General features: G+C 38.9%; 1 protein-coding gene across 1 annotated transcript in view; it reads left to right on the top strand.

Moving 5' to 3' along the window:
* The window catches only part of UNC5D (unc-5 netrin receptor D), a 240,857-nt gene that overhangs the window by 158,007 nt on the left and 57,466 nt on the right, over nt 1-25,384 (top strand). The window contains exons 7-9 of the mRNA XM_021711370.1: nt 15,568-15,753; nt 19,179-19,556; nt 24,077-24,161. Coding sequence (XP_021567045.1) covers nt 15,568-15,753; nt 19,179-19,556; nt 24,077-24,161 — 649 coding nt within the window. The remainder of the gene's footprint in view (nt 1-15,567; nt 15,754-19,178; nt 19,557-24,076; nt 24,162-25,384) is intronic.

The following is a 25,384-nucleotide window of genomic DNA, read 5'->3' as shown; positions in this document are numbered from 1 at the left end:
AAGTGAAGTGGCATCCCTTACCTGAACAGGCTTCTAGCTGTATATAAAAGAGGGATAGGCTGCAAGCTCACTGCCCTCATCATGCTGATAAGGATCTTGCAAATGCAACAGAGAGAAATGCTGGAGGAAAAATAAATTCTTAAAAGATGAAGTAATCATCCCAGAAGATTCTTTATTTTTCAAAAGAAAAAAATTTAAAAATTAGAATGAAAAAGAAAACCATGGACAGCGTCATCCATATTATCCACAAAAATGGAGAGAATGTTTTATTTATAGAGGTAGATATGAGGTGATACAGGAAATATCTGCTCCATGCAAATTTATTAAATTCAACTTTCTTTTTCTCTTTCTTTCTTTTAGATAAAAAACCTCTTCATGAAATAAAACCCCAAAGTAAGTTATTTTTCCTCTTGTGGATATACTTTATTCTCATATTTGCTGCCTTACTGTTGTATTTGTTTAGAAGCCAAGCAGAATTGAAGTCCCTACAAAAGATCCAGGGCTTTCGGGGCTTCTTCTCATTGAGTTTGGAGTCACATATCAGAGGTTTAAATCGAAAAGAAATATGCACGCCCCTCCCCTCCCTCCGAGTAAAAGTAAATCTCTCCTCCTGATTCTTTCTGCTTATAAGTCCATTTCTCTGCAAATGTCATCTAGGATTCTTATTTCTGAAGAGATTTATAGCATTAAAATTAATAAATATTTGTCAGTACATGCTTTCATGAGAGCAGCCTTGGGTGAAAGCCTGACTACAACCTCTCCACCCAGGAGGAGGGGGCACCTAAGAGTACAAGCCCACATCTTACCTCTCTTGGCATCCATGGCAACCGGATAGATTAGGACCCAGAATTCCACAGTGAAATAATTATGAGCAGAGGATTTGATGTAGGTGCTGGCTTCAGCTTCCTGTACCCAGGCTTGATTCCTGGAGAGGCCTTTGCATTGTCTCCATTTTGTGCCTCCTGTAGATTTAGAGAAAGGAGATGACCTGAATGACCATCAGCTTGGCATGTGACCCTATGGTTCCTAGCCTTGACTGCACTTTAGAATCACCTAGTGGCCTTTTCAAAATCCCAGTTCTTAGGTTGTGCCAATAAAATCAGCATTTGGGATGGGGGTAGTATAGAACACAGGAATTCCTATTTTTCTAAACTCCTCAGTTGATTTCAATGTGCAACTCAGGCTGAGAACCATGGTCCTAGAAGGTGGATCTAAGTTACATGCATCAGAATCTTGGGGTGTGGTGGGACCTTACTAAATATATACCTGAACTGAACAGATGAATTAGAAGTCCTGGTGGGAGGAGCTCCTAAGAGTCTATGTGTTAATATGTTCCCCAAGTAATTCTCGTGCACTCAGAGATACAAAAAGCATACCAGAGAAACCTCAGGATATTAGGGCAACAGCAATACAGGTCTTGCCAGTAGGAGCTTAGACAACTGCTTGGATGAGTTGGTGTAAAGTTTGTGAGAGGTTTCTCTGCCCAGCAACTCTCATTCTGGTATAAAATGAATGACTTTTGATCTTTTAAATCCTAGCGTACTCACATGAGTTAATAGCTTTTATGAGCGAACTTCCTTGAAAGAATTAAGACCCCATGAGGATAGACAGAAATAGGTACCTTGGGACAGAGGTCAGAAGACACGAGAGAAAAATCTAGTGAATATAGTAAGGCTGTTCTGTTCCTACTTCCTTATGTTGCTTCAGGCAGTCTGGAGATAGAAAGATGTCATTACTTTCTGAAAGTCTGAAAATTTTGTTCTCAACAACAAGAACAACAAACACAAAAACAAACTCTTTAAACTGCTTTCCTTGCTGCCTGCTGCCCATACAGGAACCATTGGCTCTTAGGTAGTGGCCCTCTGACATCATTCATGTTTGATTTTGAAGATTGAGGTTGGGGATACCTGGTTGCATGTGTGTGTGTGTGTGTGTGTGTGTGTGTGTGTGTGTGTGCGTGTGCATGTTGGGGGAGGTCACCGAATGGTTGGCCTGTGCCTGTGTCAAGACGCTCTGGGTGGCAACTGGAGTAAGTGGACTCCTAACTCCCTCCTAGTCACATGATATGAACCATCCGCTGATTCTGTTGTGTAGCACAAACAAGATCATAGGTATCCATGTGGTGGCCAATATGAGAGTTACTTAGAAATGCATGTGTGTGTTTTTAAAATTAATTTCACGCTTAGTTTGTGAGTCCTGTGCCATTCTAATTTGGTTACATCTGTACTTCCAGCCATAAACCCCACAGAAGCTATTTCTAGTCCTAAGGGACTCCTGAATTAGTTTTTGCTTGGGGTTCTCGCTCCTGAGCACCATGCTTAATTGCTGGATACTGCAACAGAATCGCTTAAACTGTTTTAATTTGTGATTTCCCTAAAAATAAAACCTTAACAGAATCAATGTGATTGCAAAAGGCTCCCAGAGGAATCCAGTTGGGGTTCTGTAAGCTGCATGGTTAGGAGTGCATTATACAAATTCAGGCTGCAGTTGTTCAGTGAAAGAGGGGCTTAGACTAAGACTACATGAATCATCGCTGATGCAAAATCAAAGTCAATTATGAAGATAATTGAGAAACAACCTGCTCCTATATATAGCTGTGCACATGATCCCCTCTAAGGCCTGATGGATGGAAAACATCACTCAGAGCCCTGCACAGTCCTCCATGAGCAAGTAGCAGAGGCTCCAGCTTTCAGTTGTGGGGAGGTGGAAAAAGAAGTGAAGTCTTAAGATATCTGTTGGCAAATCATAATGACAAACTGGGGAAAATATGTGTGCTGCATAGCTCATGAAAGCACTTATTGTAAATGAGATAATTTAATCAATTACGTTTCCTAATGTACTAAACCGAATGTTTCATTTTCTGCTTCTGCACATCTTAAATTATCTTCAGGTGCTTTATGAGATTTAATCATAGTTAATAGAAACTTCATTACCATCAAATGTGCTTTCAATAAATGTTGTGTAACAATGTCAGGAGGTGCAGTAAAATATAGTAGATTCTGAATGGCAAACACGCACCCCCCGAGTCAGACTGAGAAAGGGTTGTGTTCAGACAATGAGACTCGTTGGAGGCTTGGAGAATTTGGTTTTATGAAAGGCTGTGAGCTTCTGAGGAGTGCCTGGTTCAGTAAGTTCACCTGAGGAGTGAAAAGGATTTGGCTATCCCCTAGAAAATAACACTACATATTCTCTCTTTGTTTCCTTTCCACGTGGTTTTACAGCCAGCAGAGATGAATGCTCAACATGAGTTTTATACGTAGTTCTAGAATCAGCTACCTCCAGGACAGCATCAGTTGAATATGTCCCTTCAACCTTAGTCAAAGCTGAATTTATCTTTCGCTGTCCTTGCCTTCATCCATTCCTCTTCTCTTCTTCTCTGTTTCAGTGAACAGCATACCATTAACCCTTTTGTCTACGTCAGAAACTTAGACCGCCTCCTAGAGCCCTCTGTTAGCTTCTTCTCCCTTCTCCTGTTCAGTACCCAATAATTTATCACAATCCCACTATTTTGCCACCCAGTAGATATCAAGTTTATCAACTGCTCACCATTTCCACTCTCCACAAACCCATGCCTCCATTCATTCGGCAGTAATTTATTGAGTTCTGACCATGTGCTAGGCGGTGTTCTAGGTGGTAGAGAATCAGCACTGAACAAAGTACATACAGTTTCTGCTTCCATAAAGCTCACAATTTAGTAAGGGGGGATGGGATAAATAAAGCCAGGAAATACATAGTACTAAGTACTATGGAGGTGGTGTTTAGCATTATGAAGAGAAACAAGACAGGATAAGGGGCTCAGGCAAAGTTGGTAGTGTTGCTTTTTGGTGTGAGGTGTTCAGAGTTCTCTGTAATTAAGTTACATTAGAGAAGGGACCTGAGGAAGGAAGGGCAAAAAACCCACCAGTCTGGATAGCTAGAAGACAGGCATTCAAGTCAAAGGGAATAGCAGGGTACATAGGCTGCGAGGTGGGAGCCTGCTTGAAGTCTCTGAGGGACAGCAAGGAGAACAGGATATCTGGAACAGAGTGGAAAGATGAAGACTAGTAATAGCGAAGATTGGACAAGTCAGGACGAGAGAGGAAAACTCCTAAGTGCATTATAAACCCCTGTGAGGACTTAGACCTTTACTATGAGTGAGATGGGAAGCCATTCAGGTTATTTATTCAGGGTAACATGACCTAATATTTTTAAAGATAAACTGAACTTCTGTGTTGAGTGTAAACCTAGAGGGAACCAGACCAGAAGCAAGCAGATCTCTTACAATGATCTATTATAACAATAATTTGTTAAAATACTTAGGCTGTTCGAATAATTTATGTTTAAGATGACTATGGCTTGAGCCAGCTGTGTAGCAATAGGAATTATAAAAATGGGTCATATTCTGGATGTCTTTTGAAGGCAAAGTCAAAAAATTTGCTGATGGATTTGGTATAGAGTGTGAGAGAAAGAAAAATGTTATCGGTGATTTCAAAATTTTGTCTATGCTACTGAAGAAGAAAGATGCCATCACCAATATGGGGAAAACCTGGCATGGCAAATTTGGAGGGAGAATCAGGAGTTCAGTTTGATGAATGCTAAGTTTGATGTACCTGTTAAAAATATAAATGGAAAAGTTAGTAGACAGTTGAGATTGTCCAGAGAGTCTAGGAGTCAAAGGACTGTCCAGACTGCCAACATACGTTTGGAGCTTGTCAGTGTCCAGATGATATTTAAAGTCATTAAGTTAAATGAGCTCACCAGATAATGAGTGAGAATAGTGAAAAGATTCGAGGACTGAGTCCTGAAGGACATTAACATTTAGATGTAGAGGAGGTCAGAAGTCATTGCAGAGAAGATAGAAAAATAACAGCCAGTGTTGTAGAGGAAAACTAGATGAACAGAGAATGGTGTCTCAGAAGAAAAGTTTAAACATCTAGGCCATCTTCATTACTCCTCCAGGGTTTCTATAGTTCTCCCTGTAACCAGTCTTGCCCTACATCAGTTTTCTGATCTTTGGAAAACATAAACTCAACTCACATCACCTTCCTATTTAAACCTCTTCAATTGTTTTTCAGAGGAAGTCCAGAGCCCTTATTATGTATATGATCTGGTCCCAGCTTTCTTTTCTTAATCATGTCAGCTTCTCATAATCAGCTTAACTACTAGGCATCTTCCTTCCACCCTCTCGTGATTCTTCAGAAAAAAAAAAAAAACAACTTCTCAGTTCTCTGAATATTTCATGCCCATTTTGGCATTTTGTACCTTATATGCTATTTTTACCTGAAAACTCTTTTCTTCCATCTAACACTTAACATGCTTAACTTATTCTTTCTTTAGTTTTCAGCTTAGCTGTCACTTCTATAAGAACTCCTCCATCCCACTCCAACTCTGGGCTACTTGCTCTTGTAACTTGCTTCAGTATCAAACTATTCCCCTATTTTTGTACTATATTTTCATTGGCTTTATACTGGTCTGGATCCCCTATCTGAAACACATTGCCCCTGCCATCTGGTATACAGTAGAGAGTGATTCATCGTTTTACCTGATGCATTTACCACAGAGCCCAGCATGTAGTAGATGTTCAATAAATGTGTACTGAATTAGAGTTTTAAGCCTTCCTGCTAACTTATCAATGGGCCTTATGCTAAAAAAAAAAAAAAAAAAAAAAAAAAAAATCAAGATTCTCCCTCTCTACAGTCAATTTTATTCATTCTTGTAGTTGATATTTATTGTACAATTGTCCTATACAACTAGTCTTGGCTCAGTTAAATTAAATGTGAAGGAAAAAAATAAGAAATGTATCTTCCCCACAATTTCAATACATGATGAAGAAGAAGTGATTTGAGGAAAGAGGAAGTAAGGAAACTACATTTAATAATAATCTACATTTTTGCCAGGCACTAGATTAAATCCTAAAATGTATGTATCTTGAAATAATTTACACCAAAGAATGGCCTGAATGTGTCTTTAAAGTCTGAAAATTGGGTATGTTCTCCTCACAGAAGAAAATTTCATCTTGCTTCTTTCCCCAAAATACTCTGGCTTTATCTGTGATAGAATAATGTTGATTCCTATTTTTTATGATCTTCACCAAGTAGAGAACTCCTTGGAATATGTGAGGGCTGCACTGGCAACTTGACATTCTCTTTTAGGCTGTGTAGACTTGAGTAGTATCTTGAACCCATGTAACTGTCTGTGACTTTGGGCTATACCTTTAAATTCTCAATAGACTAATAGGCTCTTCTAAGCTAACATTAGGCTTCTGGTGTTGATACTGATCTTCTAGACACTTTCTTAACCACTCCTTTTCCCAATTTTGTCCGTCATTTTTTCCTTATGTCCTGCTGATTATTTTCAATTACATAAATATAGCACTTTCCACAAATTGTTTGACCTGCTTCATCCTTCAGAATCATTCCTACTGTGAATCAATTTAACTCATATATATGTGCAACATTTGTAATTTTCTTATCAGTTGCTATTTTTTATGTTCTAATTTTTAATATATCATACGTGAATGCCTTTTTTTACTACCTTTTTCAATGATTTTGCTGACTTAGTCCTTATTGGACGTGATAGAATTTTGTTCATTAAATACCTCAGAACTAAGCACAGACACAGTGAATAAGTGATAAACTAGTATGTTCTTCAACACCAGAATAACCCAGGGAACTTGTTCAAACTGTGAATTTAGAAGCCATATCTTTCTTAGTAACTCAAAGATTATGGAGTTTATATCTTCAGTATTCAGAATAGAAAATTATATAAAATGAAGTAATTTTCTCAATGACTGAAGTTCAAATTCTGTTTTTTTTTTCTTTTTTTATACTCTATTCCCTATTTCAACTATCTCATGGACAAAAGCACAGTTATTGTGCAGTTCAAAGATGGAATTGCCAGATTAAATACAGGACCCTTTGTTAAATTTAAATTTCAGATCAACAACAAATAAATTGAAATAAGTATGTTTCACATATTGTATGGGAAATATTTATGCTAAAATTATACACTGTTGATCTAAAATTTTAATTCAAATATGGTTACAGTTTTATTTGCTCAAACTGACAACCCTCCTAAAAATAGAACTAAAACATGTCTGAACATGCACTTTCAAGTAATACTTTATAAAATAGATGGCCCTTGTTGGCAATCTTGTAAGAATGGTTAGAATTGAAGTAGATATCAGAGGAGAGAGCCCCAGTAAGAACAAAAACTCTGAGCCAGAAATTAAAATCTGCAGAAGTACAGAATCCACTGGGAAAAATGAGTCATCAGGTTTGGCCAGACAGTAGGCTTCATATAGATGAGAAGCAGGTAAATGGCCCTGAAATGTAGTGTAGGGTAGAACGTGAAGTATCTTGAGCAGTAAGAGAAGTCTTCCTGGAAGTGTACACAATACATCCTGGAGAGTCATCAAAAGGTGATGGGGTAGCAATACCAGAACAGTATTGAAGAAGAGTCATCCACATGTATAATGGTTTCAAGTGATTGAAGACTGGGATATGGGTTAGAGGGGACTGCCCCATGTGAGCATCAGTGAAGATGTCTTCTTTTGAAGTCGAGATGGGAGAAGCACTGGAGATTCAGTCAGGCATGTGAGTGATTTCAAGAGGGAGTCCATGGAGACAGAATCAAAGATGACCCTTTGTTCTCAAGCCATATCCTTGGTGGCATCATTACCAGAGAAAAGATAATTCAGAAGAAGTAAATATTTGAGGGGATAAGAAAGATGATGATTAATCTATAAATCAGATGACAAATAAGAGATGTTAGCACAAGATGCAGGTGGTTTATCTCACAAACAGGAAGGAAATCCAGGATCAGATCTTCAGAGAGATGAGGCAGGAGATGTTAATCTGAGACTATTCAGGATCAAGGGAATCGTTGGCACTGTCTTTATGTGAGTGATTGTCCAATTAGATGAGAACAGAGAAAGGAAAAAGGGCCAATAACTGAACTTTAAAGTCTGTATTTAGAACTAGAAGAATGAAAGGTAAGTACTAGCCAATAAGTAAAGAGCAGCTCATAGAATAAGGAGAATCAAATTTAGGAGACAGTTTTTTTTTTTTTAGAGGGAAGGTTGACTGTTCGTGTCCTTTGCCGCAGAGCAGTGATAAAGAGTAAGACAAAGAAAATTCCTGTTGATGCAGTTGCAAACTACCTTCAAGAGGGAACAGTGATTTGGGCAAAGACAGACTTTAAAGGGTAAAGGAACAATCAGATGATGTAGCAATAGGGGGCTAACTAAATAAAGTGTCATATAGCCCTACCATGGACTAGGCAAGTGTAAAAAGAAATGAAGTTGGTGTGTATATTCTGATAAAGACAGGACAGTATACAATTCCCCCCACTGCCCACTGCATATATTTTTTAAAAAGTAAAGTACAGGAAATGTAAATGGAACCTTCAGGGTAGATAAAGAGAAAAACATATGGAGGGCAATTTTTTTTTCCGAAAAGATTTACAAGATATTATCAGGAGTGATTACTTTTGGAGAGGAGGTAGTTGGAGGGAAAGCTTTCTTGTTGCATGATATGTACAACTTTATATGCTTCCCAAAACATTTTTTAATCTCTCATATTACTTCTGTTTATTTTAACAGCGACAGGGGCTATGGTTGGAGAGATTACGGAACAAGTATTAAGAAACATTTAAAGTTAAAAATGCTTAAGTTTCTTAAAAACAAAAAGCCAGTAAATCAGTAGATGTTTATAAGACTGTATCTTTGAGAATTTTATCGCAGTGTAAGTTGAAGGAAGGATTCAGGGAGATATGATTAGAGAGACTAGACTATGTTTGTTGGCAGAGGGCAAGGCACAGGTGTGGAAGAGAAATTTGAAGATGTAAGACCAAAAGAGAATATTGAATGAGGCCAGGTCCTTTTGGGACAGCTCTTCAGGGTACTGAGAAAAGGAAAAGAAAAATGTGTGAAGGAACAGAGGAATTTTGAGTTGTAGGGGAGGGAACGCACATAGGATAGCCTCAATTTCTTTCAACAAGAAAGAGGACAGATGAGTAGTAGGGGTCTTGAAGAAAAGGAACAAAGCTCAGAGTAGCTATTGTGATAAAAAATGTTATTTGGTCATAGACGTGAATAAAATAATAATTGAGCTGCAAGGAAGGCCCGAGTGAGGTTGCATAGCATCTGCTTTTTTATGATACCAGTCAATATATTTTATAACCTCCTCTAGCAAGGCAAGTTAACCCAGATGCAGGTGTGGAAAGACAGAGCAGAGATGTAAGGGAGGGACACAGTGTGATCGTTAAACCTCTTGGGAGTGAAAGTGGATGTGTGTTCAAACCCTGACTGCCACTTTCCAAGTTACTAACTTACCTGAACCAGTGTCATCATCTGTAAAATAAGAAATATAATAGGCCAGGCTCGATGGCTCAGCCTGTAATCCCAGCACTTTGGGAGGCCAATACGAGTGGATTGCCTGAACCCACAGGTTTGAGACCAACCCAGGCAACTTGGCAACACCTTGTCTCTACAATAAATCAAAAATTAGCCAGGTGTGGTAGCACATGCCTGTAGTTCCGGCTAATTGGAAGGCTGAAGTGGAAGGATTGACTGAGCCCAGCAGGTTGACGCTGGGTTGGCGGTGAGCATGCCACTGCACTTCAGTCTGGGTGACAGAGTGAGACTCCAACACATACACACACAAAAAGAATGAAAGAAATATAATACCTACCTCATAGATTTTGTTTGTGAGAATGAGATCATATTTGTAGTTCTCAGAAAACCTGGTATAAACTTAGTGTTTGTTTTCTGAGATACTCTTGTTAATGAGAGGTATTCAGGCATATGATCAGGAAGATAGAGGTTAACAACTGGATAGAGAGTGAGAAAATCATTGATTCTGGAGCCAGACCACTGAGGATTGTTTCCCAGCTCTGCTACTTACCAATCATGAGACTTCTAACGAGGCAAGTAACTCTCTTGCCTCAGTTTACAAATCTAAGTGGGGAAATTTTTCACAAGGTTGTTGGAAGGATTAAAATAAGTTAATCATGAGTGTATAGTACAATAACAGTGCCTGGTAAGTACTATTTAAGATTTTGCTGCTGTGGTCATTAATTACAACTGTAAAACAATAACTACAATAGCAATCGTGAGACTTCTGAGGATGGGAAACTGAAAAGACAGATGTTACGAGATTCCAAGGACTGCAAATATAACTGAATTGTTTCCTACGATTGACCATGGGAAACCATGCAAAAGTTATTTTCTGATGCGTTAGAGAAAAACAATTCTTTTGCTTCTTGATGACAGCGTATATAAACAACTCTAACAATAACTTCTGGTGTCTCATATTTCGGCAGGCAGCTAAGTATGTGGCAGTCACTTGTATCCAGAGCACTGTCTGTGCTGAGGGAACTGCCAGAGAGTGCTGTTGCCTGGTCTATGGGGTTCCAGCTAAGCAGCTGTCCGCTTAGACTTCGTTTGTTTTGCCTCTCTCAGGGCTCTCTTTGTGAATATTTATCATATGGATTTCTTCATAATTCACTGCCTCTTATATATACCAATTCAAGTTTGTGTGTTTGTTTTTCTGAATGAAAGCGATGATATTCTGCAATATCTGAAAGGAGATAAAATAGTATCATACGTTTTGAAAGGTACTTGCTATAATACTCCTTTGTTAATGCTCTGTCACTTATCCAACTCCTGCAAAATAGACTCTAATCTGATATTTAGTTAAGTTCATAACACAAGAATTGAGTTAGCTTTCCATTTGTAAGTGGCATTAATGCATCTCTCAGATGGGAGTCATGTAAAGAGAGAAAGGAAAAGCAAGTCAACTGCCCTTCTGTTGAGTCCTTTGGTGATGTTGGTGACAACAAATGACTGGATGTGATTATGTGCATAAAACCATCAAACTTGTTAATACCTATTCCAAGCACTGTGAAGTTCAAAGGGCTTTGAAAGGTCATTTAGTCCTCCTCCCAAGCTCTGGCCAATAAACAAAATAAGATAACTGCAGAGTATTGTAAAGTCATGCTGTTTTTTAGAGACTTTCTGAAAGGAGATTTCACAGTCTCCCTCAGAAATACAATTCGTTTTTTAACAACCCTCATTGTAGAAAAGGTCATTTTAATATCTAACCAGAGTCCCAATTGCTGTAATAAAAGGTCATGTCCTCCTTTTCAGCTCTTGTTAAAGACGGTGAAGAGTTGGTTACTCGCTTCATCATAAATGAATGGTCATTGAGCACCTACCCCTACCGTGGCCTATTCTCTTCTTAGAACAACCCTTTATGTATTCAAGATCACCAGGAAGTCACTTTACAGCTCTCTTTTCTTCAGGCCAAATGAACCCATAAACACTTCCTCTCCAGGCCCCTAGTTTCCAACTCTCTATTAATCTTCACAGCCTTCTCTGCAGATGTTCCATACCCCTTCCAGTAATGAACACGTTCCTTGGTCATTTCTGGCTAATTTGAAATACAAAAGGTTTCTCATTCAGTTCTCTGTGTTGTTTTTTGTTTTGTTGGGGGTGGGGTGGGGAGGGTTTGTTACCTGTAGATTGTACGCAGCAATTTTTCTCCCACCTGGTGAGTCCTTCCAAGCTTTGCCTAAAGCTTTTGTGACTCTGGGAGAGAAGAAAATAGGGATGAAGAAAACAGGAAGGACATTAGTAACACACTGACATGTAAAGCTTTGTGTATGAAACAGAAAGTAAGGAAAAAGTATTGTGTCCTCAAAGAAGCAGAATAGCCTGCTCAGTCAATGCTTTTATTCAAAATCACTTTGAACAAACAAACTAGCAACATGGATAAGGTATAAACATATATATGTGTAAATGTAAATGAAAAGAATCCTGGCAGTGGGGGTTCTAAATCAACCTAAGGCTATGGTTTCTTTGATATTTCTCTTCTCACAGTTGGAGGCCAGGCAAGCAATCAATAAATAACTGTTCACAATGATTGGCAAGTTTCAGTGGGAAGTTATAGAGATTTTACGGCTTTTGAAGAGTTTAAAGCAGTTAGGGAGAACAAATCAACTTACTGACATTCGGAAAATTAACAATAAACAAGGACAGTCTAAAATGAGTTATAGGAACAATGAGTGATAAAGAATTCAGAAGACCCTGGTGTAGCAGTGAAAGCTGAACTGACCACAACAGAGTCACCTTCATGGGGGAGGAGGACCTTGTGCTGGCACCTGACAGATGAATCAACAGAGATGGTAGGACCTAGATGCCTGGTGGGGTGGGGGGTGTATTATGCTGACCACTCACTACACAGGGCCTTTTGCTAGCAGACATCTGCCTAGCAGGGAAATTAATTACAATTGCATTTGGGACAAATGGCGGGACAGCCAAGGGCAGAAAGCACAAGGACAGGAGTGGATGTGGAAAAAGCTATTGGGCCCTGGGAAGTATCTGCACCACGCACGCGGTCTTGTTACTGGAGCGATTCTCCTGGGAAAGAGCGGCAGAGGCTTCCAATGTCCCTTTAACAAGAGTTTAGTGTATGTGCTTGTGTACAAGTATGCACACATGCATGTATGATTCTGCAGGGGAGACTCTCACAGGACGCATGTGCTCACAGAGACACATACACACAACTCTCTTCCTTCTATGAAGCCAGAGCAGAAAACCTGAAACCAAACCCCAGTAACCTCTGGGGCCAGTCCTGAACACACAGGAAAGAGAATTGCTACAACTTTTGTAAACATACAGAAATCCTTGTAGGAAAAATCCTTTTACCCTCTTACAGAGAAAGATTAGAACAAGGGGATACAGAGGGGAAAGAAAAGACAAAAAAAAAAGAAGTAAAATATATGTAGGTCAAAAGAGACGAGAGAAAAAAGAAGCGAACGAAGAAAGAAGTAGTGACCAACTTTAGAAGAATTTGAGCAGTGGGTAAGGCTATCGGATGAAATCTCTCGAGGTGTGAACTTTGGCTTTGAGCACTTGTGCATGCCTCTGTAACTACACTGGGCATTCTTGTATTTCGTCACTGCCTTGTCTTTTGCCACCTTTAGATAAGAAATGATTGAGAATATGGACCAAGTGTGCATTCATCCATGCATCCTCATTGGTGACCCCCAACAAATGTTTGTTGAATTAATGAAATTGTTATATTCTGAAGTTTGTAATTCCCAGGACAGATTGTTCTGGTAAAATAATTGCTGCTTTGCTTATGAATCCCTCTCCAATGCTTAGCTTTTAGGTCAAGCTGTCCCAGTAGGTATCAGGAGGAGCCTTAGGGGCAGCCAGTGCTTGCCATGCTCTATCCTTTCTTTCCTCACTCTATCCCCAGAGTCCCTCTACTCATTTCTTAAATTCTATAATCTAATATTTCATTCTTTTGACTTAAGTCAGATAGATTCTGCAAATGTTCCTGGGAGAAGAAGCACACTGGGCTGTATCAGACATTTATACTTTGGTCTGAAGTCCCAGGTAGGGTCATTTCCTAAAAGCAGGATCTGTTTCTGGAGGGAGAATGAGAATTCTGGTTACCCAGGTAGCTAAAGAGTGGAAACATAAAAAGACAAAATGGGAATCCAAGGGAACAAAGACAACTTTTTCCTGCTACTCTGGTTTTGTCTCTGGATGTTCATGTCCAGTGATGTAAATTTCCAGCCCAGGTATTTTGCCCTGTTCATCTTTCTGGCTTCTTGTGCTTCCTATTTTAGTTCCCAGGAAACTAAGGATGTCTTTGTCTCTACTTTGTCAACTCAGCAACAGAACAGCTGCCTTCAGCTCACCATCAGGCTGTCTCTCTGTGTGTGCTCATTTGCTGAGCAGGTGTGTTCTCTCCAGATACACCTTTTAAGGTGATGGCGTCATCATTCAGCAGTGCTCAAGGAACTGGAGGGAAGGGAGGAAAAAACGCTAATTAGTTTCTATCCAAAGTTCCCTCACTGCTTCTGATGTGCTGGCATAATGTGTTTTGTGTCCTCTCTCTGCTCTGGGCATAATTATTCCCTCCAAGGAACTTAACTGAGTAGAAGGAGGATGAGGGTTTAAGGAGAATGATAGTTGTTCTCCTACTTTCCCCATATGTTGCAGGCAGACATGGAAACTCTGAGGTTGACATTAATCATCATGCCTGTGGTTCTGAGGGATCAGAGAAGCAGCCTCCATTCCTATCTCTCTCCCATCTGACCCACCATGAAGCTGGAACTGAGGTCTAAATCACACCCTGTTTCTTAACACCCACCATGCAGTTTTGGTTGTTAAATGTGTTTGCTAAACCTCTGATCTCAGCTACCATTCTCTTTGATGGTTGTGTTCTTCTTGCGAATTATTTGTACGTGTTTACTGCCCTATTACTGAACCAGTTCTGCTTGATTTCCTTGTTCACTCTTTAATTTGGTAGCACCTTATTTTACAGTCCACTAACTTTGTTGAAAATAAATTCACTTTACTTGTGGGGTTAGTATTACTCATTTGATAACATAAGCACCATATTAGGGTGCAGTGAATGCATAGTAAGTGCTGCACAATTACAAGGTAAATATACGATGGGTTTATTTTATCCTCTAAGCCCAACACAGGGAGACAGAGTAATTACTTTTGGACCTATTAAGTGTACTCACCACATAATCTGTAGGAAGATTAATTATGTAGTTAGCATTTGCCACCTTCCATTTCCACATACATTCTAAGATTACAGCTTTTAGGATTACGTTGTCTTGGATAAATCTCCTATGTTGTATTGCAGTCACCATGATGAATCTGCTTCAGGAGGAAACCACACCCAGGTCACATCTAGAAAAAGAGTTGAAAAGCAGCTACAACACGTCTTGGGGGATGGGAGACACCCACATTCTAAATTCAAACTAACGCTTTTATTTTTGCTTTGCCCATGCATTCAATAGGATGGAGTAGGAGAGGTATGGGAGAAACAGCATGTGCCCTGTTAGAGACCAATCCTCTTCCACAATAAAATATTAGAGTCTAGCATTTAATTGGTGTCAGAAAACATTTATCATGGACATAACAGCACCTGGGACCAAGACCTTCATATCTCACAGTAAAAAATATCTCATAATGATTGTATACCCTAAACTGATATTGTCAGTGCTTTCTTAATCTGAATGATTTATGCCACAACTGGAACTCATATTTGTGAACGCTGGTCTTCTCTCTCTTGACTCATAGACTGTGTGTTATCTCCTCGCCCTAGAATGCACTCTGCAATTGCATGTGCCCCAAGTCATATATAAGCAGAGATGTTCACTCATATTTTTGTCATTGTGTGTGGGTCTGTCCTCCCTCCAGTAAAAATAAGATGTAAAAAGTATTTTGCAGGTAAATATGACTTCCTAAAATAAGTTAAGGGGTAGTCTATTTTCACTAGAAAAATAATATTTTCTCTGCAAAATTGATTCTCTTCAAGAGTCTATTACATGGTAAGCCACCTTTATGCAGTTAAGATATCTGACTGGCATTTCTTTGATGTGTACAAGGCATTTTAGAAATATGATTATTATGTGAAAGAAAGTACACCTGTGGCTAGCTACATATGTCATTTCCTACTGCTCCAAAAATCCAATTGCATTTCATTTTGTGTCCCAGGGTGGCTTTTTGGCTTTGTGCCCATGTTGGTCATTTAGAATTTCTCTTGTGTCTTTCAGGCATCGAGAATGCCAGCGACATTGCTTTGTACTCAGGCTTGGGCGCTGCTGTCGTGGCTGTTGCAGTCCTGGTCATTGGTGTCACCCTTTATAGAAGGAGCCAGAGTGACTATGGCGTGGACGTCATTGACTCTTCTGCATTGACAGGTGGCTTCCAGACCTTCAACTTCAAAACAGTCCGTCAAGGTCAGCGGCGTAGGTCCCCCCACATCTTATCCTCAGGACCATAGACTACACTCACACTGGAAGCCCAGTGTTCTCCTGGGCCCCGTGTGGAGGTAGCTCTTGACCCTGAGAGCCGCTACCGAATTGTCTTCTTATCTTAGGAGACCATATGTAATGATGTGGTCTGCTTAGGTTCTTGGCTACTACAAGGACAAATGGATCAGAGTTTACCATTAGTAACATTTTCAATGAAGCATTTCCCTTTTTGATATATGGTGAGCTTAATGAGTTATTTTATCTCAAATTATCCAACTTTCTATTTTAAGAAGCCCGCTTCAAAGATGTATATTTAATTTCATTAACTAAAATACTGATTATTCAATCCTAAGCATCAATGACTATACCACAACTTCCCAGGTATATTTATTACACTATTTATGAGGTGGAGTTATTTTTGTTACTTCTATTTTGAATAAGTAAAAGGACTTTAGAGGACATATGATAGGTCAGTTATCCAGGAGGCAAAAATGAAATTCCAGCCTAAATGACTCTCAGCTATTGCCAAGTCCCAGCAATCTTTTGTTGTGGGGGAAGAAAAATCTATCATGTCAAACTATAGCAATGCTCATTTTCAAAACAGAGTCATTTAATTCTCTTATATGAACCAAATCTATTCCTGATTGCAAGGTAGGGATGAGACATACACAACTTTCATTTTTGAAGAAAATGAAACTGTCTCTCCAAAGAGGATGTAGTTTTCTATTTGACCCTCATCGTCAATATTGTCACCTTTACTTCTGCTTATTGTGCATCAGTAGTGTCTATAGCACAGGACAAGAAGTCTCAGTGCATGGCGGTGATTGAATAGATAGGCTTCTCAAGTGGAAACTCAAGCATGCTAGATAAAGAAATTGAGGAATGGCCTGAGAGATAACAGTACTTCACCTCTTGCCATTCACTTCTGGGTACCTCAGAGTTAAGCACTGGAGAGGGTCACATCTAGATTTGGGTGTATACTTTAGTAAATGTGATTTAATTAGAAATAAATCCAAAGGAAGGACTGATTTTTATACACATAAAGACACTAGAAATATATTTCTATCAGATATCAATATCTTAAGTCATAACACTTGAAAATAGAGGGGTCACATTAGTGTGAGAGTGTCGTGTATAAAATCCACAGGCTTTCAAGTTACTTAGATTTCAGTCTAAAACTGCTGCATGATCTAATAAAGTATCCTCTCTAAGTCTCAAAGCTGTAAAATGGGTACGCTAACACCCACCTCAGAGTGTTTGTGTGAGGATGATGTCACCTGGAGTAACATAGGCAAGCTCTCCGAATAGAAAGTGCTCATAAATGTAGTGAATACAGTTCTAGAAGCTTTTTGTCTCCACTCACTCCAGGACAGAATGCCAGGCAGCAGTGAGGGGGTGGTTCCCTGAGCTGGGCAGTGGTGCCTTGCCTAAGCTTACACACATCTCATTACTGAGGAGCTTCTCAGAACTTACATGTATTATGGCTCCTTGCCAAACTTACCTGACCTTTAAAAAAAAAAAAAAAAAAAAAAAAAAAACTTTGGCCAAGAATCTCAGAATGCTAGTGATGTAAGAAAAAGTCTTTTGGTTAATGCTACTCTCTCTGAATCTACTGTGGTGACCTGCCTTATGTTGAAGGTCATGTGATTTTCACCTCCACTGTCTTAGAGACATCCATTCTTGAGCAGTACATCCAGTGCCCCAGCAAGGTGAACAGTGAGCCTTTTAAATAGAATGTCATTCTTAGAGTAGACCAGAAACTTGAAAAAGCATTTCCAAAGAGAAGATTGGGGTGACCAGGGGTGGATGACCAGCGCTGGTCAAACTTCAATCAAGCTGGCAGCCAATTTACTCCAACTGTGGATGCTGTTGTATGTACATACATTCAAAATCAGGCATTTTCTACTCAAGGGCTGTCTAACTTGGAAATATTTTTGCTTCTCTGTATCACTTAGGTGAGGAGAGTCTTCTAAGAGTAGTCAAAAATTAAACTTCAGTAGATGGCAGCTTGAGATAGAATAGCCAAATGATTTAGAAATGTGACTTTTGACATCTCTGTGAAAACTCCAGTTCCAAACTCTTCTCATATTTGAAATAGTTGTTTAGTCCTCCTTCTTACCTGAAAGGACCATAAAGGTGGTCACCGATGGAACTCAATATAGTCCTGTTAAAAAGTACAGCTCCCTGGTGGCACCTGTGTCATGATACAATAAGCACAAGCATGAAAAAAAAAGGAAGTGTCATCAAGGAGCCTTTAGCACTATAATGCTATTTCATCTCATTTATATATTTTTCTCTGTGATTCTGGATTCATAAAGCGTCACAAGAGGGGGGAAAAGTCAGGGTTATAGATTTCCTGCTGGCATTGCTACAAATTATGAAAATGGACAAACAATAGAGGCTAATACAGTATGACCCAGAATTGCAACATTTTCAAAAAGATCATACTTTAAACATTTTTTCAGGCCCCAAAGGAAAATTGTTTAATATGGTTTGGGTTTCAATTTGAGATGTCACATTGACGGACTGATGTGGGTGGGAGGATTGAGACTGAGGGTTATTTTGTTATTTACTAATAAATGAGATTACTTCATCACAAGAAAATATCACAGCGTTTCTTTTTAATATTTGGCGTGGAAAAAACGAGTGAGCCCCAACAGATGACAAAGCCCAATTTCTCATGTTTTTGTAAAGATTGTTTTTTGCATTTGTTGTGAGACAGAAAGGAAACCATTCTAAACTCCTCTCCTTGTAGAATCTGGTTCCCTCATATGTCCCACGTGGTGCATTCTTTTCCTTTCAGAGTGACATATGTGTTATTAGGACAAATTGGTTACTTAGGTATGGTGCAGTTCATGAGGTCCCCTGACTCTTTTGTTCTGAGGACACGTCAGAAACTATCCAGAATTCCACGTTCAGGGTACCGAAACTGACACAGCTTCGGTTATAAACAGCACTACCTAGTCACCACACTGTATCATCTCTTGCCATTTTAAATGAACAGATGTTATTTTTGCTTCAAACTGGATTGCAAAACATCTTTCTTTTTTTGTTGTATTTTTTTTAGCTTCTCTTTGCCATTTAAAATAATCACATAAACAATAATACCTGAGTTAGCTATCTGACAGAGTGCCAGAAATAGTTGTTTTGAAAAGGTAGCATGTAAAGATCTCTGGAAAGTGAAGGATCTGGGTCAGAGGCATTCAGAACATGGACAGAGAAAGACAGAGCTACTGATTCAAAGGTTCTATCTACTAATGCCCAACCTGGCAGGGTGAGCCTGAAGCGCTAGCTTGGGTTGCAGCCGCTGGCAACCACACAAGTCATTGTGCAGTTAGTAGAGGCAGATGCAAAGGGGTAATTGAGGTGCCTTTTCGTTTCTGAGTGACAGATCAATTTTCTTTTACTAGGTAACTCCTTGCTCCTGAATTCCGCCATGCAGCCAGATCTGACAGTGAGCCGGACATACAGCGGGCCCATCTGTCTGCAGGACCCTCTGGACAAGGAACTCATGACCGAGTCCTCACTCTTTAACCCTTTGTCGGACATCAAAGTCAAAGTCCAGAGCTCTTTCATGGTTTCCCTGGGAGTGTCTGAGAGAGCCGAGTACCATGGCAAGAATCATTCTGGGACTTTCCCCCACGGAAACAACCGTGGCTTTAGTACAATGCATCCTAGAAACAAAACGCCTTACATCCAAAATCTGTCATCACTGCCCACAAGGACAGAACTGAGGACAACTGGTATCTTTGGCCATTTAGGAGGGCGTCTAGTAATGCCAAATACAGGTGGGTGGTGTGTGTTCATGTATTTTTAGTGTTTGTTTCAACATTTTATTATACACAGTTATGGCCCAACAGATTCATTTTATGATATTTACCATCCCCTTGTCAGAACTGCAAACACTGTGGCTCCACTAGCTCACTTGGTTGACATGGCAAACCAGAACCGACACTGAGATTAGATCTTGCAGTCTTCATCTCAGCATGGATCTAGCACTCTGTTTGGTGCCCCATTCGAGTTGATAGCCGTACTTGCCCAAAAGGTTTGGGTAGCCCCCAGGTTTTGAGCCCCTTTGAAATATATTTTCTAGAACATCATCAGGAAGCACCAAAAACATTCTTACCAGTACCATTTTTACGCCCAAGTGTGGTTTATGCACTAGTAGACAGTATTTCTTTAATAACTGACTTAATAAATGTTCTTAGTTTCCATAGACCTCGCTGTAATATTACTTTATGAAGAACAATGATGAAGGATCACTGTAGAGCTGCTCCTTGGAACTCAAACTTAAATTCCAGTGTTATGTCATCAGTATAATAAATTCTCGTGAATTTTTTTTTCCTCCTTTTGATTGAAAGAGATTTTCTTGATGTTTTGGCAGGATACCTAAGGTGTCCGGCCTAGATCACTTTTAAAATGATGTCCTATTTTTGAATTAGTCTTTAGAGTTGCCTTCTAAGACCTAAGTGGATGGCAGAATAGGTCAGTTCCTCCTCTGATTGCTAAGCAACGAGAATTAGGTAGCCTGCTGGATCAGATAGTGCTCTGCTGGCTGCTGTAGGGAAGGGAATCCACTGAATCTGCAATTGGTTATTAAACAACAGGTCAGCAATGAGTCAGAGCCATTATAGCCTTGACAGATTGCTCTCTAGGGTGGAGCTAACCAACTTCTAAAATCAAATATTTTATGTCATAAAATGCAATCTAAACTACTATTGTAGCTAACTGATCCCTTTAGTAGCTTAGTGACTTGAGACTGAAATTTTTTTCAGGTTGACAAATGTTGTCTCCCTCTCTCCTAAAACAATTGTTTCCTTGAAAACTTCATTTCAAAATGTACTTTATTTCATAAATGTAGCACTAATTGGAAGATTTCGTTTTGTTTTTTTTTTAACCTCCATTACTCTAAATCTTCCTTGCTCATTATTTTAGGACATGTTAAGGATCTTGGTTCAAATATGTATGCATGAGTGTCTGTGTGTGATGTAATTCTTCTTGTTGATAATTGATTGGCAGATAGGAGACTCATTGGGGGAATGAGTTAGTCAGCCATATTTACCAATTACCCTCCCTATAAGAATCCATAAATTAGGTGTGTGGGTCCTAAGACCCTCTCTAAAAGAATAGGATGCATCAGAATTATATAAAGTTTGGTTGGGTGCAGAGGTGTGTACCCATAATCCTAGCTTCTCGGGAGCCCAGAAATTTGAGACTAGTCTGGGCAACACAGAAAAAGATCCTGTCTCTAAACAAAACAAAACAAAAAAACAGAATCATATGAAGTTGTGCATTGAGTTATTGTGCATTTTTCTTAACTCCTCTTCCTAGCCCATGCTTGGCATTTAAGTGGCTTTCAGTAGTGACTGGTTGAATAAATTGACAGTCTTCCTTCTCTCCTCATCCTCTTTTGTTAATGTATGTTTATGTATACGTATTTACACACATGTGGAGAGAGTGCCAAAATCAACCAATTCCTTGTCTATATTTGTTTGATATTCATCAGAGAGAGGAGGAGATGAAACTATGAGGAACCAGAGATTTTTTTTTTCTTTTCCTCTGAATTGAGAAGCACTCATATTGAAAACTAGAAGTTCTGATAGCATTGTCAATGATTCCCAGTTTCTCTGTGAAAGGAACATTTTCAAAGCTCCTGGCTAGGAGTGCTGGATGAGATTGAAACAGTTCACTAGGAATGAGCTTGAGGTAAACTAAGTGTGGGAAATTCAAACATATGCTCTGTTACTTGCAAGACATAAATGCAAAATATGCCCAAGGGAGTTAAGTGTAAAGAAAGCGAGTCACAGAAGGTAGATTGCTCTAATCCATCCATCCCAAATTATCATATGATACCTGGCAATGATTTCTCAAAAAGGTCAGGGTGGTCTCCACACTCTAGAAATCATGTATTATTCTAAATATAAAACTGGAAACTCAGACAGGTAGTTCTATTGTCATACCAAATAAAAGGCTGACAGCGTAGCAGGTGGAGTTTGGAGGGAGTGTATTTTTCTTTAATTGGAGAAAAAACAGAATCATATGAAGTTGTGCATTGAGTTATTTTGCATTTTTCTTATCTCCTCTTCCTAGCCCATGCTTGGCATTTAAGTGGCTTTCAGTAGTGACTGGTTGAATAAATTGACTGGTTGAATAAATTGACAGGTCGATATCCAAACATGCTTGTAAATGACATGTTGAAATGGGTACTTCTTTATGGGACCCTAGGCACAAAGTTGTCCCACATCTATCATTCATCATGATCTATAACTTGGCACTTTCCACATGCCTCTATGTTGGACCATCTTCAGTGTCCACTCAGAATTTGTGTGTTTGGGAAGAAAAAGGGGGGAAGTATGTTTGAAAGATTATTTCTCATTGAAGAAGAGAGAAAATTGCTTAAAGTTCCAATAATCCTGTAGACTCAGGTTGAATTTGGGAGTATTCTGAGCAATGTTCCAATCCAAACACAGGGAATTAAGCCGACTTAAAAGGAACAAGATATGACCAGCTCCACACATAGCCCTTTCTCAATGGTCCTCACACATCTGCCTTCTGTCTTGACCTGGCAGTAGACCATCAGGCCATGATGATCTGCAGTAGATAATGTGTCTCAGATTCTGGCTTTTTTACTTAGAATTTTGAATCCTATTCTTTTATTCAGATATTCACAATATGTTTTCAGCTTCCTACTCTGTGCCAGGCATTATGCTAAGTGTTACTGATGTATTGCTGTTATCCTTACTGCTTGATGATAGTCTCCTGTACATCTGTATCTGAAGAATAGAGGGATATATGTCTGTCATCACAATGACCTAAAGTGGCAGCAGAGGGAAAGTTCTGTGTCAAACTAAGAGAAGACAAAATGTCCGGGGTGTATATTCAGGTCGATATCCAAACATGCTGAGTATCCTATGTATTACAACTTGAGTTTAGCAGCAGGAAGGGATATAATAGAGGCTGTTTCATTTGGCAACTGCATTTAAGGAAGAATTGAAAATGGAAGGAAGAGCCTGATTGGAGGTCCCTAAGTAAAGCAATTACAGTTCCCCTGCTATTGACATTAAGGCCTAGAATATAAATGGACTCCTTGCTGAAACACTGTATGCAAGATGTAAATGTGCCTTATTCTTAGTGCTGGTGAAAAATACTGTTGATAACTAGCATGTTACTGAATAATGCTCATAACTGTGAATCGCAAACAACTTGTTTTGCAATAAGTCTCGCATTCCTTGACTCGATAGCTGCTAACAGGCACATAGAAGGATATCGGTAAAGCCTGCCATCTCTAGATTTAAATGATCATCAGCAAACTGAAAGCTTTCTGAGCGATTGCATTAGCTCTAATGAAAGGAAAAGAGGTGAGATCTGCATTATTCAAAGAACAGGAGGATGTCTTGGGATTTTATTTTGTAAAGATCTGACAGTTTCTCCATTTCATATCTTTTTATAAACTTATAAACAAGAAGCTACATTAAAAAGAATCCTTGCCCTCCCTAGACACTTCTCTCTTGGCCAAAGTGAAATATTTTCTTCACAGCACTCCAGAGGACAGCAAGGACATTTAAAATGTGGTATGATGTGGCTTCCTATGCCTTCTTTCTCAGCATTCTATGACTTCACTGAAATGAAGCTGGTTTTTTCCAGCTTGATATTGACATGAGTATGGTTAAGTCACCTTTAACCTTAACTTTTTTTTAGCTTTTATTTGTAAACTTAAGGTCATATTGGCTACAAAATAACCTTTAATTTTCTTAAGTACATCAGAAACTTTTACTTTCTCTAGACTTAACAAAATGTAGCACTCCTTGGACATCACCCTCAACTTATTTCCAGATGCACAATTTGTAAGACAATTTCATATCAGGTTCTAGCAAAGTATTAGATAGCTCACCCATCATCCCAGGTGACTTTTCAAAAAATAAATGGATAGTGACAAGACAGAAAAATACATTTTTAAATTCTGGCGCAGATTAACTGATGTGTTAATAAACTCATATTCTCAGAGATGTTTAATACTTATTGTCTTAGAACACCCAATCCTTTAAGAGAATTAAGCAATGCTGAAAATAATTTAAAAAGAAAAAAGCTATGTGAGCACTCAGTTGACTAATAAGCCCTATTTATGTCACTGTTATAAAACAATGTTTTTCCCTTTATAATCTTGGGCTTTTTTAAATTCCTAAGGATTGGGATTTCAAAAATTGCCTTAAGAAAGTTCCTTTGTATGAGCATTTATAAGGTGCTCAAGTGAGGTACTTCAAGATAATTGGAAAATCTATGAATAACCTGTTGGCTTTTTCTGTTTTAGGGGTGAGTTTACTCATACCACATGGCGCCATCCCAGAGGAGAATTCTTGGGAGATTTATATGTCCATCAACCAAGGTGAACCCAGGTGAGACAGAAAAATGGCATATTAATGATATTTTAAATATGGAGTAGAACTTCTATAAAAAACCTAAAATTGTTAAAACAATGAGACATGGAGGTGTGTATGTGAGATTGTGAGTTACCTGACTCTATAAAGAAAAAAACAGTTGCAAAACTATTGACTACAATGTAAACATGCATGGCTTCACACTTTATGGTCACTGACCTCTAAACAGGAGATACCAAGTGGAAAACTGTTCATTGGTAGGCAGGTCAGAAGCAGGGCCTCTCCATAATCACTGCGTCACAGAGTCTTCCTCTCAAAAGAAAAATACATTATCCCTGAAGGCACTCTTTGGTGCTGGGCATCAGGCAAATACATGCAATAATTGATTCATGATCCTTTTAAGGTCAGATGACCTGCTATATGCAGGCTTACAGACTATTTCTTAGGCAATTTTTGGCATTGCAAAAATATGCTAAAACTTCAATAGCTTTCAGGTCTGACAAATTTCAGCAGCATTAAATTCAATTACACGAACAAATACAAATCTTGTCACATTCTCTTTTAACGAAAGTTGTTGGTTATTTTCTTAGCACAACTATAATATTTGTGGAAATGTTGCCTTCCTCCACATAAGATAAACCTAACTCCTCTTTAGAAAGCAATTTCTCTCATAAACTGGATATATACCTCTGGCATTTTTAGTCATAACATCTTGGTTATTTTAAAATAGATTTTTTTGTTGTTGTCAGCAAAGAACACATGAAAGAAAAACACTGGAAGGAAAAACAGCCAGAGAAACAAATGGTTTAAACAGATTTTGATAACTATTTTTATAAAAGAATTTATAGGTGCCGATGGTTGTAACTTTCCCATGTAAAGGACTTAAGAGGAATGGGAGAAAGGGTTCTGACAGTTGGTGAAGCTCGTAGAGGTTTGTGTGCAGGTTGAACTATGTTGGGCTCTCACAGTTTTGCCTTGGTTGAGTAGAACTAGGTTCTTTGCCTGTACACCTGAAAATATTCTGATGTCTACATAACTCCTCTTGGCAAATGGGGAAACTGAGACTCAGAAAGACTTAAAGAGTTTGCTCAAAAGATTAGTCAGGCAAACCTAAAAATGGAGTTTCCTGGATGAAAGTCACCTTTTTGTTATCCTTCTGGCTGATTTACTTAAGAAACCATATATATGCCTTAAAACACATCATACTGCAAAAATCAAGTATGAGGTAGAATCTAGTCAGT

This window comes from Carlito syrichta, unplaced genomic scaffold (genome assembly GCF_000164805.1).
Source record: "Carlito syrichta isolate Samal-C Ts95f unplaced genomic scaffold, Tarsius_syrichta-2.0.1 Scaffold302094, whole genome shotgun sequence".
Classification (NCBI taxonomy): domain Eukaryota; kingdom Metazoa; phylum Chordata; class Mammalia; order Primates; family Tarsiidae; genus Carlito; species Carlito syrichta.
The sequence above is the reverse complement of the archived record's forward strand: the minus strand, read 5'-3'. Positions and strand labels throughout refer to the sequence as shown.